Source organism: Acanthisitta chloris, unplaced genomic scaffold (assembly GCF_000695815.1).
Source record: "Acanthisitta chloris isolate BGI_N310 unplaced genomic scaffold, ASM69581v1 scaffold10671, whole genome shotgun sequence".
NCBI lineage: Eukaryota > Metazoa > Chordata > Aves > Passeriformes > Acanthisittidae > Acanthisitta > Acanthisitta chloris.
In genome coordinates this window covers 32,745-52,435 of record NW_008657677.1, presented here as the reverse complement: position 1 = coordinate 52,435, position 19,691 = coordinate 32,745, and the positions used below count along the sequence as shown (strand labels likewise).

The window sequence follows — 19,691 nt, the reverse complement described above, 5'->3', positions numbered from 1 at the left end:
CCATTCCAAAATTCCATGATCAGAATGCAGTGTTCTTCCCACAGCAGGATCACTCTCCTTCCACTCTTTCACTTATGTTTCTTTTTTAAGCTCCTAACTCCATACAAAAACCTCTTTAAATTAGAAAATTAACTGTATCACCAAAGTGAAACCCATGGGGGATTTAGAATAGCAGCACAGTCAACCAGACCCAGGTAAAGACTGAAGACAACACTAGATTCCAAAGTCCTCCCAGTCCTTGGTGCTCATCTGTAGTCAAAGCCTCTTTCCCCCCTCTGAAAAAGACACCTTCTGAGAGCAGAATGTCTCCTAGGAACAGCTGATGGTGTCAGCAACTTTCTAACAGCCTCAGCATGTGGCACACTCAGGAGATGTCACATCCCACCCAAACCTGTTTTCACATTACACTATTGTAACCCAGGAGGCAAGTTCAGAACAGTTCAGACTTGAGGTGTTACTTACTCAATAAGCCTCAAGTTTTTAACTATAGTCACATTTCTTAAGGTTTCTATGCGTGATGCTGTCAGTGATCCACTCTCCTTCCTAACTCAGTACCAGACTGTGACAGCAGATGACAAAACATATGAAAACTGATCAACAAGACCCAGTCTTAACTGTTTTGTACAAATTCTGACCTCTGACTAGTCTTGATAACTCTTCATTCTGGTATTACAGTCTTAATTCAGCATCTCTGGTGGTTTAGGTGACCTCTTAAAGCACTTAAAACACTCCAAGGTGAAAGTGTCCTGCTAAAAACACATGTGTTGCAGGAAAGCACCCAGAACCCAAACTCATCTTACCCAATTAAAAGGAGCCAGCCATGTTGTTCCCCTGGTTTTGCAAGGACACCAGCAGATCATCGATTTTCTCCATGTTCTGGTTGGTTCCCATGCCCGAGGGCAGCGGCGAAGTCTCCGAGATCTGCTGGGAGAGCAGCGCAGGCACCGCGGCCTGTCCCTCGGCCTGGGGCTGCCCCGGCTGGCTGATGGCCATCAGCTCGTCCGGCAGTGTGGCTGGGCCAGAGGTGAGCAGCTGGCCACAGTCTGTGGGCAGGAGGGAGGGACAGAGGAACATTTCACTTCGGTTAAGTCAAAGAGTTCACCCAGCAAAGCACACACACATGGGTACAACTGTGGGCAAAGAACAGCTGTGGTACTGTGCAGAGCTGCTCTGGGCTGTGTCACCATCACCTGCCACTGCTGCAGCTCCACAGGCACCTGCAGACCTTTACAGGCAGAGGAAGGATGTACATTCCACAGAACTGGTCATGGAGGATAAGCCAGAGGAGAGATATGGAAAAGTGCAGGTTTATACAGCTAAAGGGGATACAAATACACTTCAACAGACACTTTTGGACTACACAGCTCCCAAAATCCTTCAACAGTGTGTGGAGATACTGGAGAAACAGGCTGGTTTCTCCACACACTGGAGAAAGCAAATCCAGCCAGAGAAATGCTCTCTTTAGACAGCATAATCATTCCTAGATTAGATATTAGGGAGAAATTCACCCTGTGAGGGTGCTGAGGCACTGGCACAGGTTGCCTAGAGCAGCTATGGCTGCTTCTTCTCTGAGACTGTTCCAGGCCAGGTTGGATGGGGCTTGGAGCAACCTGGGTTAGTGGAAGGTGTCCCTGCCCATGGCAGGGGGGGGGATGAGATGATCTTGGAGGTCCCTTCCCACCAAAACCATTCTATGACTCTATAATTCTATGAGCAGCTCTTTTAACTTGTAAGCTCAGTTGGGCACCTGTCACTTACTGTTACGAATGCCAAACAGGAATATTCCTGATGTCTGCTGGGATGAGGCAGGGGAATTCTGCAGCTGGTTGATGGCACCTCCTGCTGTGTTGTGAAACAAAGGAGCCTGTTGCTGGGGAGGAGAGGCAGTTCCTGGCAGCCCTGCCATGCTGTTCTGGGAGGAGTACATGGGGGACTGCTGCAGCTCTGGCTGGCTCATGCTGTTCTGCAGGGCAGACATGGAAGCTGAGGAGATGAAGAGGGTGACTTGTTGCTCTTGAGAACTTGGGGACCCTTGGACCAGCTGAATCTGGGGTGAATTATGGAAGATGGCTGGCTGCTGTGCTTCGGCCTGGTTGGAGCCAGGGTTCTGGAGAGAGGACACTGTGGTCTGGCTCTGGAATTGCATGGGCTGCTGCTCCTGGTTCATCGGGGCCATGTTAGTCTGAGGGTGAAAAATGGACTGGCCTTGCTGCTCCTGATTGGTAACTGGGTTTTGGTTGGGATTGAAGATCATGTTCTGCTTCTGAGAGGCCATTGTACTCATTGCATTCTGGTTGCTGAACATCATGTTCTGCTGCTGCTGTTGCTGCTGTTCTTGAGCTGGAGGGCTGCTCTGGATAGCAACGATCGAATGCTGAGGCTGGAAGATAGCTCCTTGTTGGTTCTGAGGAATGGAGCTGGACTGGATGGAGCCCAACGACACTTGAGACTGAAACAAACCCTGCTGAGCAGGCTGAGCCTGGGGCTGCTCCTGGGGCAGCATGGAGCTCTGGATGTGAGATATCTGCGTCTGCTGCTGGAAAGAAGTCTGCTGCTCTGTGTTTGTTGCTGTCTGGAGAGGAGAGATGGAATTTGGGCTTGTAAAGAATGACATCTGCTCTTCCTGAGTGGCAGGGTTGCTCATGGAACTCTGGGAAAGGAACATGTTGGCAGACTGCTGGTCTTGAGGAACTGAGGAGCTCTGCAAGACACCCATGGCGTTCTGCGAGTGGAACATCGGAGGCTGCAGTTGGTCAGAGGAGTTAGTGTTGGTCTGGTTGTGGACTATGGAATTTGAGCCGTGAAAAAGAGAGCCTTGTGTCTCCTGGGATATATTCTGAGTATCACCAATCGGATTCTGTGAGTGGAAAAGCTGAGCCTGTGAGTGTGGAGACTGCTGCATGAAGTTCCCCGACTGAATCGACATCATCTCTCCGCCCTGCTGGAACAGAGCTCCTCCCTGCTGCTGAGTCCCACTTGCCTGCACACTCATCATGGTTTTGGTAGATGAGAAGAGGTTAACCTGGGACTGACTTTCCCCGCTGTGCTGCATCTGAACCATGGTCTGAAACACAGAGCTCTGCATCTGCTTGCTCTGCCCTGAAGCCTCTTCCCCGTCTGCAGAGCTCGATGCTTGGAAGATGGCAGTGCTGTTGTTGGAGACCTGGGGCTGGGCAGGGGCAGCTGCCTCACTTCCAGACACTCCTGGAGAGGAGGAGAACAACTCACACTGCATCTGCATGTCCTCATTGGTTGATAACCCACTCATCATGTGAGAAGCCTGCTGGTACACAGGAGACTGCTGCAGGGCTCCATTCCCCGAGGTCGTGGAGGAGAACAGATCTGACTGCATCTGCGTGGCAGCCTGGCACATGTTCTGCTGCATCCCCATCACCATGGAGGTCTCCATGGCCTGTGGCTGCTGCTGCTGCTGCTGCTGCTGTTGGTTGGACAGAGTGTTCTCAGGCTGGGAGTGAACGTTCTCAGCTCGGCCCGGCAGAAGGTTCTCCGGTCGGGAATGGACAGCAGTGTCTGAGGAGGGAAACATCCCAGGATTGACACTGTTCTGTATCTGGCTAACCTGCTGGAAGATGTCTGCGTTCAGCTGGTCCTGGACATCTTCACTGCTGTCTGAGCCAGAGAACAAGACGGAAGATAACTGCTGCTGAGCCTCCAGAACCTGCTGCACCAAGTCCACGTTCCTATTGCTGCCGGTGGCAGTGTTGGTGGGAAAGTTCCCAGCCTGGAGCTGCTGTATGGTGTTCTGCAGCTGACTCACTCCACTGGCTGACGAGAAGATGCTCGATGAAATCTGCTGCTGCAAGGCCTGTGCTGGCTCTGGGAGCGTGGACTGCTGTTGTTGGGATGCATCAGTCAGCTGGGACAGTGTCACCACTGTGCCATCCGACTGCAGCACGTCCCTGGCCTGGGAATCCCTGGCCTGGAACTGTGCAGCTTGCTGCAGCAGTGCATCGCTGTTCTGCAGCTGTGCCGGGGTGGACACTGTGGAGAAGCTGCCAGGCTGGGAAATGTCCTGTGTCTGGATCGTGCTCAGGGTCTCTGGGGTGAACACCTTGGGCTGGATTTGCTGCTGGTTTTCACTTTCAGAAGGTAAATGGGAAGCAGAAGTTGATATGCCAGACATGCTGTTTTCCAAGGTTTGCTGAGTTGGTCCAACCACATTTGAAGCCTGAAGAGAACAAGGACATTGGGCAGTTTATAAACTTACTTGGCTGGTGCTGATAAAATTTCCCCCTGTCCCCTATGTTCAGGGAAGATCAGAGGAAAATGTTATGGCTGTGCATCTCTCCAGGCATACCCAAACCAGCAAGCAAATGATTAACAGTGGAAATGCTACTTCAAGGATGGAGTTGAGGTACAATTCCATGAAAACAATGCTAGGAACTGATTAAAAGAATATTTTTACAGTAATTCACTAGTTCTGTGTCACAAGACCAAAAACATCATCACAGTATCCCTAGCCAATCAATCTGTTTGAGTGCAGGAACCAGGTGAGTTATCTAAGGAAATTATCTGTTGTACTCGTGCTCTGTAATCGTGTTTTGCCCAGACTGATCCTGGACATGGCATTTTCCCTGTCTATTACTATTCTCCACTATTAAAACATGGATCAATGGGCAGGAGTAATAGACTCTCAGAGTTGCTGCCCTCACCTCCCCTCCAGACTCACCTTGAACTCAGAGGGAGAGCATTTTTCTGCACTTACTTCCATTGGAGCCACATCTTCATTCTTGATCATACTGCTTGGCATGAGTGGAGTTATCAAGGCACTAGGAAGAATGTTCACCTTCTCCAGGTTACAGCCCGTGGCCTTCACTGCTGCAGCCACAAATGACAAAAGAAGAGGGACAGGGAGAGGTTATCATCCACCATGCACAGAGCAGGGCTCTGGGGGTGCTCTGCTCCCATGTCAGCCCCACCACAAGAGCTCTCCTCCTCAGACAAGGTGCTGATATGCACAGAGATCATTGCAAACACTTGAATGCCTCAAATAATCCTGGAAAACCTTCAAAGGTTATTTTTTAGATTAACAGCAACGCCACAGTTTTGGTTTCCTTCCATTTAGTACCTTTCTAGACCAGAACAGCCACCCACCAACTGCAAACAGGAAAGCTTCAGGCATCTTGCCTCAAATTACCTGATTTTAAACTTCACTTCAACTGCACAACTTCTCTGTTTCATTTTGAGAAAAGTCAGTTCTCAGGTAACAAGTGAACAGAGTGCTCAAAGCATCCAGACTGTATTTTCATCCTGTTAAAGGACTAATCAAGCAACAACTTGATAAATTTGCACACCAGCTCAGCAGCAAGTTTGTTAGCTGCCTTTGCAGTGCCTAATTTTTAAGTAGAAAAGAGGCTTCTTAAAATGAGTTAGATCTCTTCAGTTTTAATTTTAATTTCATAGAATCCTGGAATGGTTTGGGTTGGAAATGACCTTAAATCTCATCTCATCCCACTCCCTGCCACGGGCAGGGACACATCCCACTAGCCCAGGTCGCTACAAGCCCCATCCAACCTGGCCTGGAACACTTCCAATAATTCTTCCTGATCCACATAAAAAAATTCCATGAACTATCCCAGATCCTTGCTGTGAAGAAACTAACTTTCTTGATTTCAAATACTACTGAGATTGAGTTTAACCCAAACCAACAGGAAATCCTGTAAAAACCATCATTCCATAAGTCCTTTTAAATGAATGAAAGAACTAACCTTCAATGCAAAGCAACAGATCTCCAAGCTTCAACCAAATTTAACCCTTACAACAATGTGGCAGTAAAATTCTGCCACTGTATACAGTGTGAGGAAGGACAGAGCAGAGACAAAGCATACAGAATATCTGACCTCTGGTTCATCACCAACCCGGAGCAGAACAGGTAAAGGAATGACCCACCCCAAAAGAGCTGCCTGGCACAAATCCACAGGAGAAGGTGAATTAGGATTTACTGCAGGAATGAGGTAGAGGCTCTGAAGGCCCCGAAATAGCAGGTTGTGTTTGGAGGAGCAGCAGCTGTTCTGCTGGAGCAGTTGGGATCTTCCCTCGGTTCAGCCTCCACACAAACTAGATGGATGGCAGCCTCACCCTCTGCATTAGCTATTCTTTCCCTCATGCTTCTAGAAGCCTTCCCAGGCCTCTTCCCAACTTGTTTCACTGCCCTACATAGCTCTGCATATTTCTGCCCCCAAATATGCTCTGCAGGTTCAAACTCATCATATCTTGTATTATCCTCTCTAACAAGTTGTAAAGTCAACTTGTAAATCCTTCCCCTGCCAAGGCCAAGCTATTAAGTTCAAACACCAGCTCTGTGGGTTTCACCTGCAGCTACGGATTCCTATCACACCTGTGATCACTCTGCTCATTGCTCACCTTCAACCTGCTTTTCCAGAGCAGCCTGTGGAAATTTCCAGTCATCTCTGTGCACCACCAGTTTTAACAGGCAACTGAGAGACATTTCCTTCCTCTGTTTCAATATTGGAAGGATCAATTTACATTTAAATAAGAGGTAAACTTAAAAGTTGCTCCCTTGGATAAAAATGACAAACTTTGTATGTGCAGAATGGTCAAGAAATAAATCCTCACTGAAGGGAAAGTGTTGGAATTCCCAGAATTAACGTTTTTAACTAGACCCACTGAAAGCAGTACCATAAAACCTATAAAAATATAACTTCTGAAACACACCAGGTAGTCACACTCATGTTTTTCAGTGCTCAGCCCTTCCCCAACACTACCTTTAGGTGTGTTTTTGCTTAAAACAACACTGCACAGTCCCTAAATCCTTCATATTAACTGCCATCTTGGGCTTCTGTTTTCTTCTTCACTTGCAAACATATGAAAAAAAGATTTTGTTCTATGTTAGCTCATATCAAATTGTACTTAAAGGAATATTGTATAAAGTGAAACATTCAGAGTCAGAAAACAAACCTCCCTGCAAGAACATGGCCAGAGTTTATAAGCACAGACTTATCACAGGATGTCTGCTTCATTCCTCCAAATTTGGGCAGGAATTTATAGTTAAATTATTAACAACACTGATAAGAATCAATTTAGTACCTTTTATAGCCTCTTCAAAAGAACAATGTTGGGCTGGGCTGGAGATTTCCTTCTTCACATTAACATTCAGAGTCCCAGCTGCTGAGACAAAACACATTGAGAACTTCCTTATGTTAAATCAGCAAACAAGCCAAAAACACACAAAGCAAACCAAAAAAGTTACTTATAGCGGAAAAAAATTCAGGTTCTTTGAAACCCACACAAACCTTTGCCCTGTGTATTATGATACACATAAACAAGCCAAAACACATGAAATGGGCAAACTGCAGCTTTCCTCAGGACAGAGCTTGGTGGCATTTCTTGGTTTATTTGGTGAACTGGATGGAATATAGCTAAATTTTTCCTGCTCAGCTTCATTTTGAAGCTTAAACCAGAGCTGGATGCTGCTCTGTGAGAACAGCTGACTCCATGCAGCTGGAAATTGAGATATTTGCCACATAAATGAGAAAAGCAAAAGTCTTTTATTATGATTTCATTATGAACAGAGCAAAACTTGCCTGCAAGAGGAGTTTGGAAAGATCCACAGTGTATGGACTAAACACTGTGCAGTCAGAACTGAGACGTTCAGCAAGCAAAGAGCCCATTCCTCCCCTCAGTTCTGTGCCTCCCATACCTGGATCTGGAGTGTAGGTAAATGGCTGCACATCATGTGATCTCCCAGCATTGGTCACCACGTATATTCCCACAGAAACAGCTGAGGTTATTTGCTGGTCATGATATGGTGGCACCTTCACTATGAGGTGGTTCTGCAGGGCAAAAAGCATTTAGAAATCACATTACAAACCTGGTCCCATTACTCTAGACCTTAACTGTATTTACATCCATCCAAAGAGAGAAATAGACCAACAAACCACCATAAAAATCAAGGATATCGGGGGAAGTGCACGTGTGGGACACTGCCTTCGGAGGGGGAGCAGGAGAGCACTTGTTCAACATCATTTGCACCTAATAATTCCCCAGTTTCAGCGCAACAGTCCACAAAGGCACTTACTTGTGTCAAAAAGAATAAATACTCTATGAAACACTTCAGACTTGAACAGAAATTCAGTCACATAAAAATTGTGTACACACAATCTATTTCCACTCAGTAGTAATCTGAAGTATCCTTAAGAAAATCCCTTTTTTATCTTAGGGCACAGACCTGCTCACCAAGCCCATTATGGTACCCAAGTTCTCAATTAGAAGAGGAATAATTACACTTGTGTAAACTCCAAATTATGTTCTACCAGACTCTACAGAATTTATGTGGATAAAAGGAATATTATTTCTAGAAACACAAAGAAGGCAAAGGCTTCATTGACTTTTCCTTAGAGGCAGAGTAATATTTAACTAAAAATATTATTATAAGAACAGCGAGAGTTCATATATAGTAATATATAATTATATGTATAATATATATGGCAATATATAAAATAACAGTAATAGCAATAGCAGAGATGGTAATATTGGCAGTAATAATAATACAAAAGTACCTGATGAAACAATTCCATGTCAATTTCAGCTTCTGCCTTCCAAGAATTCTCATCTAAATGAAAATTAAAAAGCATAATTTACTGCACATCCCATAGAGCAATTTCTTTCAGTGCCTCTGATTCTGCTCCTCAGATTGCTCTGAGCTTTATCAAGACATGAACCCCAACCCCAGACTCCCCTCAGTACCCCAACCAGCACTGCTGCCATACTAACCCGAAACATTCTCTTGGAAAATCACTTTTGTTCCCTTTAGGAAGTTCTTGCCAATCAGAAAAACTTCCTCTTCACCCTTGACTGAACAGCTGTGGAGGCTTTTCTTTAGGATCTCTGGAACTCCTGCTGGCTGAGCTGCAAGGGGACAGAAAAGAGTCTGGCATCAAGAAAAGAGCAACATCCAAACCAAACCAAACCAAACCACTTTTACTTACCGGATTGTGCAGGAGAGAAGAAAACAATTCCTGAGCCTCCTCCTTTCCTACATCATCCATGACAAACTCTTCAGGAGAGAATCATTTCTATTGTTTCCTCACTAAATATAACCTCACAAAAACCACCCTGAGCTTAATGATCCACCAATAACCTTTTCCCTTTCCTCCTGCATTATTAAATCTTCAAAACCAAACTCGCAGTGGTGGAGCCAAAGGTCCAGAAATGCTCAGGAGAGAAGCAAAAGTGGTGCTGTAATTCACTGGGGCTGAGAGTGATCACCAAAGGCATCAGCCCTCGGACACAGCTTAAGTTCACCTAAAACTTCAGCCTTAAGGTCAGAAAAACTTGGGGTTTTATTAAGTTTATTGTGTTTTGCTCTGCAAAAGAGCAGAAGCAGTAACTCCCCTCCTACCTGGGGGTTATTACACAGGGTTTTTTAATGATGTGCTTTCTGGCTGGTGCAGGAACTACCCCAGGGCTTGGAGCAGCCTGGGCTAGTGGGAGGTGTCCCTGCCCGTGGCAGGGGGTGGAGCTGGATGAGCTTCAAAGTCCCTTCCAAATTCTTGCAAGACTCAGTCAAGTCTCTGTAGTTGGGGATTTTAGCAATTTCCATCCAATAAACTACCAAAGAGGATGTGGTTTACACACACACCCCAGGACACCTCTGTGCCAGCGATTCAGGTGATGGTTTTATATAACAGCACAAACTGTCTGTGCTGCAAAGCATTTCTGTTCTCCTTAAAGCTTAAACCCAACAGGGCCATGAAATGAAAATGAGCACTGCAGACAATTCAAACAGACAAACATTTTAAACCAATGTGCTTTGACACAATATATACTAAAATTCCTATTTGGACCGAAGGTTTCTCAACTACCTTTTGTGCTCCCCACGAAACCCTGGCACACACTCCTGCTCTGCCCTTGCATGGCCCACTTTGAGTGTTTAATAACAATATTCTCTGGCCTTACTACACAGGAGAACATACATCCTGTACCACTCCAAATTATTTAATGACCTTTCAGAGAGGATTTCTCTACAACTCTGGCAGAGTGTTCCCAGGCAACCGTTACGCAACCACTAAATATGCTCAAGGCACATGAAAAGAGTAACTGGATTTCGGTTTGCTAACAAGTTAACAAAGCCTATTTAAAACACAGGCCTTAAATAAAGAGCCTGCAGCTACTTAATGCCTTTTCTATGGTTTCAGGAACATTATTGGTTATAAAACACAACGTGAACAGGCTCTGATGGGTGACACTGCAAACCTTGGTGAGAAGGTGCAGTGTACAGCTGTAGGAAGGTGTATGCAGCAAACAATCCAGGTGTGATGTGCTTGAGGAGATCATTTATAGGAACAAATAACTCAATAAACAACATAATCTTATGCCACATTTATCAGCCAGTACATATGTGCAGCACTGTTTGGTAGGCCAAGGTCTACTGCAAGTCACTGTAGCTGTGGCAAAAGCTAAGACAGAAGCACAATCCTGGAAGGAGCCCCAAGAACTCCCTTCTCAACCTTCACACCATGATCAGTTTTACCAACGTATTCCCCAAATACACAAGTCTGACCAGAAAATTTTGTTCCTTTGTGTTACACTTCCAGCACATAAAATTCCTGAGCAATCTCTTAGCAACTCACACAATAGGGAAGATTTTCTTAGCAAGTGACCAAACCTCAGTCTGCCAAAAACTAAACCAATTTACTCTTTGTTGCATCAAATACAGCTTTTTTTTTAGTTAAAGAGCCTATTTTAAAACCAGTCTCTGAATGCTTCATCTCAGACTCAGCTCCTATTCACAATCGCAAGTTTCAGAAAACATCAGGTGATTTCATTCCCTTTTCTTCTATGATTGAGATAGTTTTATCTTTAAGCAGGAAGTTACTGATACAAACAAAAGAGAGATAGAAACGGCTTGGGGAGATTTTAGAGAAAATGGATTTTTCTTTAGTCTGAAAGTTAATATCAGATACTGCATTAATATCTTGATAGATATATCAGCTATACAGATAAATCAGCTACTGCAATGCTCTGGTGACCACAGTGGAGCTGCAGAGACAACCACATTTCAGAAAAATAACCCAAAAAACCCTTTTTATACCATGGCAAGAGCCCAACACAAGTGCTTGGGAACTTGCCTAACCACACTCTGTTCCACATGTGGAGATAAAGTTCTCCATCTCGTTCAGCAAGAAATACCAGGAATCCCATCAACAGTTGCATCACACACCACACTTCCCTATCACTTCTCTGTGAAAGATGAGCACAATTGCCCTGGAATTCTGGCAATCACCACAGGCTCTGCAGCCCCTGATGCTCTGCAGCCTCTGATCTTGCCTAAAGCAGCTGTGGCTGCTCCAGCCCTGGGAGTGTTCCAAGCCAGGTTGGATGGGGCTTGGAGCAACCTGGGCTAGTGGAAGGTGTCCCTGCCCATGGCAGGGGGTGGAATGGGATGAGCTTTAAGGTCCTTCCAACCCAAACCATTCCCTGACTCTGTGCTTCCCTGTACCCCGTTGGTCAGTGCCTCCCCAGTCAGCACAGCCATCTGTGTTCCTGCTAAACAGAGCATTTTAATAAAGAGCTATAAAAAGTTTTGTTCTTGCACTGAACCAGAAGAGATTCAGCCTCTGGCCCACCCAAGGCCCACAGCTGCACACAGCGAGCCTTGCTGGCTTACTGCAAGTCCTTTCTAGCACTGAAAGCTGATGGATGAACATGATAATACAGAACAGATTAAAAGCTGTACCAAAAACACATTGTTCGAAGCAACCCTGACAAAAATTGTGACATTTTCAGAGGCAAAAATTCACTTAACTGATGAGCAGGAGATGTGTAACTATTTTTAAACACTTGTCCATAATTTTAACTAATGCCCCACCCCAAATGGAAATTAATCAACATGATCTTAGCAATTTGGAATGATCACAGATTTACACTGGGTGTTTTTTTCCCAAAGGCATTTTCATAGAATCACAGAATCATTTAGGTTGGAAAAGACCTCCTAAATCCTGTGACCCATCACCACCTTGTCAACTAGCCCAGAGCACTGAGTGCCACATCCACTCCTTCCCTGAACACCTTCAAGAGTGGTGATTCCACCACCTCGCTGGGCAGGACATTCCAATCCCTGACAGCCCTTTCCATGGATAAATCACCCGAAACCCCAGATTCCTGCAATATCAGCTCTTTGGCTTGGTACTCACTGCAGAGAATGGGGGAGGAAGGTGTCTGAAGGGTCAGGGTTGAGCCATCCTTGCGTGTGATGTTGACGCGAAAGACGAGGCGAGCGCGCGTGCTTTTCTTCTTTGACCCAGCAATGCCTATCCTGGCTTCCACATCAGCATTCCTCAGCTTCAGTATTCCCACACAGTCAACCCTAACAATGCAGAGTAGTGCAGAGTTTAACAGAGCTCCATAACTTCAGTGTCTTTAATAACCATTCAAGGAGTTCCATAAGCCACAGTCAAAAGTCTTGAGGTAATCACTGAAATATTATTATTTAGATGAAATCTCTCTATGACCTTTCTCAAGTTTCAACTCAGCCCTGCCTAATTTGGTGGATGAATCATGGGAGAAAGGCACAGGAAAGCACGAATAAAGCAGAAAATGCAATTTAGAATCCCAGCTCTCCACGTCTCCATCCTTAGGGCCAGGCCTGCAGGTGTAGGATTATTGCTACAAAACACTCTGCTTTCACTTAAGGAAAGCAGGAGTAGAGAAAAACTTTGCTGTAGTAAAGTACAGCAGAACCAGAGAAACATAGAGTTCATCTAAGGCTTGAATGTGCATATTATTGAGCAATGAGGATGTGAAACCAACATAACAAAGTTAACTGATGAAATCTAAGGAAAAGCAAATTAAACATGAAGTATAATAAACTGAGAAGGTAATTTGACAGTTTTTCTATCCATGCAGCCTCACTCAGTGCCTGGAGTATGCCAAGTGCTTAGGCTTTAACCACTAACCCACCCAGGCAAGAAAGGAACATCAGTTCCCCAAAATGAGCTAATCAATGAAAACACCGACAAAAAAAGCCACTCACGCCAGTGTCATGTTGTTGCTTGGGTCCAGCCCCACCTCGATGACAGTGGTCCCCTCGATGTCCACCTCTTTGCAGGGGGTGGTGTTCCTGCCAGTGACCCTGCAGGCCTGGTAGAACCCGTGAGGCTTCACGCGCCCGGAGTCGTTGCCCACGAACACCTGCAGCACCACGGGCTCGTTGTGGCCTTCCAGCTGGAACAGACAGACAGCTCAGTGACAGGTGCAGTCATCCTGCCAGTCATTAATTCTTTGTAACACAGCTGCAATCCTATCTGGCTTCAGACAGAGTTATCCCAACCCAACTCTTAGCTCTCTTACAACTCTCACCCCATGACTATTCCACTGTCTCTTCCCAGGATTTCCTTTTCCCCCAACACCTATATCCACCAGACAGCTCAGAAGGAGAACATTTGCTGGAGTTGCTTCCAGAGTTGATGAGAATTTGTTGGTCAATAGGTGCATGCCCATTAATCACTGGCATTCCAGGATCCCACCAATCAGATACACCCTGAAATCCTCATGAAACCAGATTAAAATTGTCCAACACTTGGAAAACCACTGGAAGAGTCAGAACAGGATGAAGGGGGAGCAGAAGAAAAGGGATGATTTTATGGTCCAAGCACACCAGCTCAGCTTTCCTTCAGACACCAAAATAAAAATGGGAACCTGACATCTCCTACTTAAAGCTTATGAACAGTGCCAGGGACACTTTGGGTCAGCCATTTGAACACCCTCCTGCAATCCCAGGTACAAGCCATAATTATCCCAGAACGTGTCAGTGAAAAGTACATTCACTTCTATAACTCCACATCCTGGCATGAAATGGTTTGTGTCCTTTTAATGCTCCTTTGATTAGTGGGATCCCACTGTGGTGCCACAGACTAAAAATACTCTGAGGCAGAAGTAAAAGAAGTCTTGAAGTAAACCTGGACACTGCACTACAAGGAACATCTTCTTTTTAGGAAATAGTTAAGAAAAATGTTCCAAGTGAAAAGAAACACTAGATTGCTGCCAAATTCCCAGGCTAGAGGTGGACATTCTTTGCCAGAGGATTCTAAGAGGAGATAAAATGAGTGTTTTAATGCTTCTCCTACGCCACATTTGCTGCTCCAGGATTTCTGGGTGCTGATGTTGTTTGTCCTAGGCCTGGGAGCCCAGGCAAGACCTGCAGAAAGAAGCTCAATTCTTATTAGTAAGGAGATGCAAATGAGAGCAGAATCCTCAGGAGGATCTCTGGGGGGATTAGTCCCTGACACACTTAGAAAATAGAGTTCTGCAGTTCTTAGTTAGAATAAAGGAGAAACTAAATAAATCAGCAAACACTGCTAAAATCTTTGTGTGCTCCTCGTGTGCAAGAGGAGCAAACAGCAAATGTGACCATTACAGATGGGCAAAGCCAAAAGATCCATGGAGATGGCCAAGCACACTCTCATGTATGAGCCACAGGGACAACAGGTACAGCTCACAGCAAAGGGCTCAACAGCTGAGGGAGCAGAACGAGGCAAGAGTCCATGAAAATGGCTGAGAGGATTTACTCTCCCCAGGAAGGCAGAGAGAGTGAGGAGGGAAGGGTACTCTGACTTTCTACCCTTGAAGATCTTTTGCACAAAAGGCTGAATGAATGGCCTTTGTGTCATGTCCCCAGGGTCCCCTAGGCCAGAAGCAACATCACCCCAGCTCACCAGTGCTGCTTGTCCTCCCTGGTACTCCTGTCAGAAGGTGCAAAAGGTGTGTGAGAGCATCTCATCATCTGGATGGAAACTGCTCCAGCCTTGCAATAACATTAGCAACAACACCTGAAACTCTGGTCCTTCCTTTTGCCAGAGCAGTCACTTGATCAAGATTTGTTTATAGGATTTTAACACTGCATATTGGTTGCAACTTGCTGCACCCAAGTGGCTCCCAAGCACCAGATATCTGCCGAACCACCAACACTTTCACACTGTCCTTCCCCACCTTTAAACACACACAAACTCCATGAACAAAACAAAAGCTCCTTTGTCCTTAACTTATTTTTTCCCCCCACTAGCTCAGATTTCCTGAAGATTCACTGACTCATTTGTCTGCCCAGCCCTGGCAGAGTTTTATCTGCAGGGTATGAACTCGTCTGCCTACTGGTAAAGCAAACTGGGACTTCCAGGAATTCAGTAACATGAGGCTCTTCCAAACAGAATTTTCACTGGTGAGTGCTAAAGGGTAACTGGGAAAGGAATTAAAAGGAAATTCAGATGAACAAAGGCCCATTAAGAAAATCCACAGAAATGAACACTAAATCCCCATAGCAACAGGCTGATATGAATGGATTCTTTTCTTATGAAACTTTACTGGAGTTCTGCATTACTCAGGAGGGCTGAGTGAGGGGCTGCTGTGGCTTCCAGCACTCCTAGCAGGACTTTAAAGATAAGCCTCCTTCAATATTCTGGCAGCAGCAGTCAGCACAGATTTTAAGGGCTGTATGGCAAACAAAACTTTCTTTGTGGACCTGGTGACTAAGTCTGGGTTGAGAACTGCTTTGCTGCTTTCTCAGAGTGACATAACTAAGAAAAACTATGAAAGAAACTGTCTTTCACCCTACTCGTATGATAACAAATCTAGCTGTCTATTCACTCAATCTGCTGGTCACACTCCTCCCAGCATGACCAGTATGCCACTTGTCACGGTTCCAGTGCAGTGCTGGTCTGGACTCAGCTCTCTGTCGACTCTCACAATCACACTGTGGTTGCTGCAACTCGTGTGAGGGTATTCGGTATCAGTTGCTGTGTTTCTCTCTCCAAGTCCAGCCTTTCTCCTAGTGAGCCTCTCTCCCAACTGCATTAGGAAAGCCTGTCTGGACTGCACCAGCTCCCATTCCATTGGGCATCCCTAGGACAGCAGTGCCTGTGTCTCCCAGCCTACCTTCACAGTGGGGAAGCCTTGCTGTGTCCGGTCCTTGACGGAGCCACGGCTGCCCTCAGTCAGGTACCGAGCTCTGTGCTGGGTCTCCGGCTGCACCACTATCTTCAGCTCCTTCCCCTCACTCTTGGTTGGATACTGACCACACAACATTGGGGTCTTCTTCCCTCCAGCTCCCTTCTGGTTCTCTGATGCTCTGGGAAGTCAAAGCAGACCATCAAGAACATGTTAGGAGCAGCTCCCCAATGAAAACAAACCAAATCTCAGCAAAGCTAAAAGAACAAAGAGTGTGTATTAATGGGTAGAAGAGTTGCAGTTGAGAGCAAACTTTGGGATTCTCTTTCTGACAGAGAAGGAAACCTGCAGGATGAAGAGGAATGATGCTTCCCTGCCTCCTCCATCCAGAGCACATGGGAACTGCTTCTTTGAGAGCAAACATAAAGGAAGGGACAAGCAATTAGCAATAAATGATGTTAACGATCAGAGGCAGCTCTTAACCTGCTTTTCCATAGTCTATGACCCAGCCTGAAGGAGCTGTTTCACTGCTGTAACAAACACACACGTACACACACACTGGATGGATTTAAGGTTAAATGATACTTCTTCAAACAGGAAAACAGCCTCATGCCTGTCTCCACCTCAACTTGCATATCCATGCAAACTCCAACACTGATTTCTGCCAAAACAGATTGATCAATTTATCAATCAGTTATTGCAAAAGCTCTGACACAATTGCACCAGCGTCAAATCAGTGTATGCACAAAGACTTTCTTTTCAGGTGTGTTCCATAAGATGCAGTGTCATGTGTTCAGTTCCATAATTAAAACCGAGGGAAGAAGCCCTCCAAAGTCCTACAGTGAGACATTTGGTGTTCCCCTTAAAGCAGGATGGAAAGTAACTCTTGATCCTACACAGACCAGGATTTTACAAGGATCCTGAAGTCCAATAAACTCCTTCCACACTGGGAAACATGACCGTGCCACAGAACAGGCAGGAAAAGGGTTCCATGATTTATGCCAATGTCATATTTTATTACCAAAAAGCAGCTTCTAGCAGCTAATGCCTGGGAAGAAAGCAGTTTTTAATAGCAGGTGTGAATTGCTTGAAAAACAAATCCTGTTTCAACGTGCAACTCACGGAAGTAATTTATCCAGGATTGTTTCCTTCTCAAAGAGGGTGAAAAATGCTTCTTCAAAATCATTTACTAGAAACTTTGCCACTGACCCGGAGCAGGGGCAGCCCAGCTCTTTCCCCAACCACCACATGACTTACACTAACAGACGTCAGCAGCACCTTTCCTGAAACTCCTCCTGTGCCACAAGCAGCACATGGACACGGCATAGGCCACTGCTTCCCAGTTATTCCCCAGCTCTGCACGGCCTGGACCTATGGAAGGACCTTCTTCTGCCCCAGGGAAGGTTGGGCACTTTGCTCCCCCATCCACCACATCTCATAACCCTGCAAGTCATGGAATCATGGAACAGTTTGGGTTGGAAGAGACCTTTAGAGGTCATCTAGTCAACACCTGGCCATGGGCAGGGACACTTTCCACTAGTCCAGGTTGCTCCAAGCCCCATCCAATCTGGCCTGGAACACTCCCAGGGATGGGGCAGCCACAGTTTCACTAGGAAAGCTGTGCCAGGACCTCACCACCCTCCTTGTAAAAACCTTCTTGCTTTTACCTAATCTAAACCAACCTCTTTATTCCAAACTCATCACCCTTTGCCTATCCCAACAGACCTAACTGTCACACTCCCATTTCCACTAAGCCTTCCAAAACCTTTCAATACACACAACGAAGTGTTAAAACAGACAGGGGTCATTGCTGTGGATGATTTCCATTCCCATTTTTCTGTCCATGAAAGTTAACCACCGCACTGTGGACAGCCCAGGGAGCCTCCTCCTCCTGCCCCCGCAGCTGAGCCCGGGCCAGACGTCCAGGCACAGCCCTGGCTGCCTCCCACGCTCAGCCCCAGCCAGGGGTAGCAGATAGGCAGCAACTACGTACAAACTAGTATAAACCTCTGCAAGAAAACAATAATAACACCATCTTACAATAAAACCATCTTCCTGCCAAGGAGTCCTGATAGCTCTGCTCAGCCTAGTCAGACAGGCTGCTTAAAAAAACATAGAAAACCTGTGACGCACTAAATAAACTACATTTAGCATCATTATGCTCTTTGCTTCTGTACAAGGGAAAACTCTGATGAAATTCAAGCTTGTTAGACTACCCCTTTCCATCCTCCTGTCACGACATTCCTCCTATGGACTAGGAATTCCAAGGAATACATTCACCAATTTTCAGTCAATATCTTTTCTTTTTCCTACTCAGAATGATAAAATAAACTTCTCAGCGGGGAAGTTTTAGCACTGTGACATTAACACTTTGCCCTCCCTAAGAGTACTTTGCTCTTAAATCCCAAACTACCTCAGTTCTCAGCACACTAACATTCAATACATTGCCACATCTATGCACAGAGATGCTCCTCACAATTATTTTAAGTTCTTCCCTCTAGAAACCTATTCAATCAGATTAGTTGAACCTGAAAGCAATTTAAAGCCTTCATCAGAACTTCTCAGTGGTCTTTCCTCTCAGATTATGAGCATATATCACGTATACTTTTAATTAATTAATTAAAATTCAGTGTATTTATATTATTAATGTTCATGCCTGTACAAAACATTTCACACATACACACAGTTATTAACTGTTCCCAGACAATTTCTTCCCTACTCTAGCACTTTTGTTCTAAAAAGATAAACAAATATTAGTGGCAAATCCCTCAACTCCATTCCAACAGCTCTCCAGAGTGGAGAGCTCTCAACAGAGTGGAGTCTGGCCTAGCCCTGCCACCAGGGCTGTTCCCAGGGCAGACCTGAAAGTGAAAGTGAGACCAAGCACGTGGGAAACCTGAGCCTCTGCCCTAAATCACCACCAATTCATCCTCTTCTGAAAAGCCTTTCACAAATTCCAAGTTTCCACAGGAATATATCCTTTCCCTTCCTGGCTTTTAAAGACAGCTGCCTAGAGGTCCCTTCAGAGGCAAATGCCACTTCCATTCACCACGGAGCTTCCCTTGCTCTTTTTGGAAAGCCAAAAGTGAATGAACTCCCTTGGCTGAACTCCACCAGGCCGGGAAGGCTCACAAACCCCAGTCTCTACGCTGACCTAGATTGGGAATGCCAAATCTCCATATTCCAACGGCAAAATTAACTTCGCTAAGACCTTGGCTACTTCTTCTCCCAGAGCCTTTATTGAAAAGGACAACTCTGTTACCTAAGAGTTTTCCTGCAGTTCAGCCTGGCCTGGATATGACACAGGAGAGAAAACATTCCCCTTTCTCCCTCTGAGAAAATGTTCCCTGGTCTCCCCTAATGTTTTCAGGGATGTTGTAGCCTTGTTCTGTTTTTAGACTGAGATCTCACATATCCTTCCAGAGCGCACTACATCTCCCTTTTCTGCCCCAAGATCACACTGACAGTCACACATTTGCCTTTCCATAAAGCTTTTCCCTGCATAAGGGAGACCCTGGTCCATTAGAGCCAGGGGAGGCACTTTCCTCACTCCAAGCTTCCAGGGACTAGTATTTTACTGTATTCTCATCTATTCTGGCTGGTGAAAAGCAGAGCTGGTGGACAGCCACAGCCCAGAACAGCATGGTGGCTGCCTGGAGGCCCCTGATGGGACAGGAGTGGGTGGTCATGCCCAGGGAGCAGCAGCACAGCCTAGAGGGGCTCAGAATCTCTTTCTGACAGTGAAATTTTAAGTATGGAACTGCACTGAC

General features: G+C 45.7%; 1 protein-coding gene across 1 annotated transcript in view; it reads right to left on the bottom strand.

Annotated features, from left to right (window-relative positions):
- Positions 1–804: 804 nt before the first annotated feature.
- NFAT5 (nuclear factor of activated T-cells 5, tonicity-responsive) overlaps positions 805–19,691 on the bottom strand; it is a 32,271-nt gene continuing 13,384 nt past the window's right edge. Inside the window, exons 3-12 of the mRNA XM_009084822.1 lie at positions 15,910–16,102; positions 13,016–13,206; positions 12,177–12,349; positions 8,755–8,889; positions 8,541–8,593; positions 7,682–7,814; positions 7,069–7,149; positions 4,691–4,839; positions 1,759–4,189; positions 805–1,043 (exon numbers count right to left, since the gene is read on the bottom strand). Coding sequence (XP_009083070.1) covers positions 805–1,043; positions 1,759–4,189; positions 4,691–4,839; positions 7,069–7,149; positions 7,682–7,814; positions 8,541–8,593; positions 8,755–8,889; positions 12,177–12,349; positions 13,016–13,206; positions 15,910–16,102 — 3,778 coding nt within the window. The remainder of the gene's footprint in view (positions 1,044–1,758; positions 4,190–4,690; positions 4,840–7,068; positions 7,150–7,681; positions 7,815–8,540; positions 8,594–8,754; positions 8,890–12,176; positions 12,350–13,015; positions 13,207–15,909; positions 16,103–19,691) is intronic.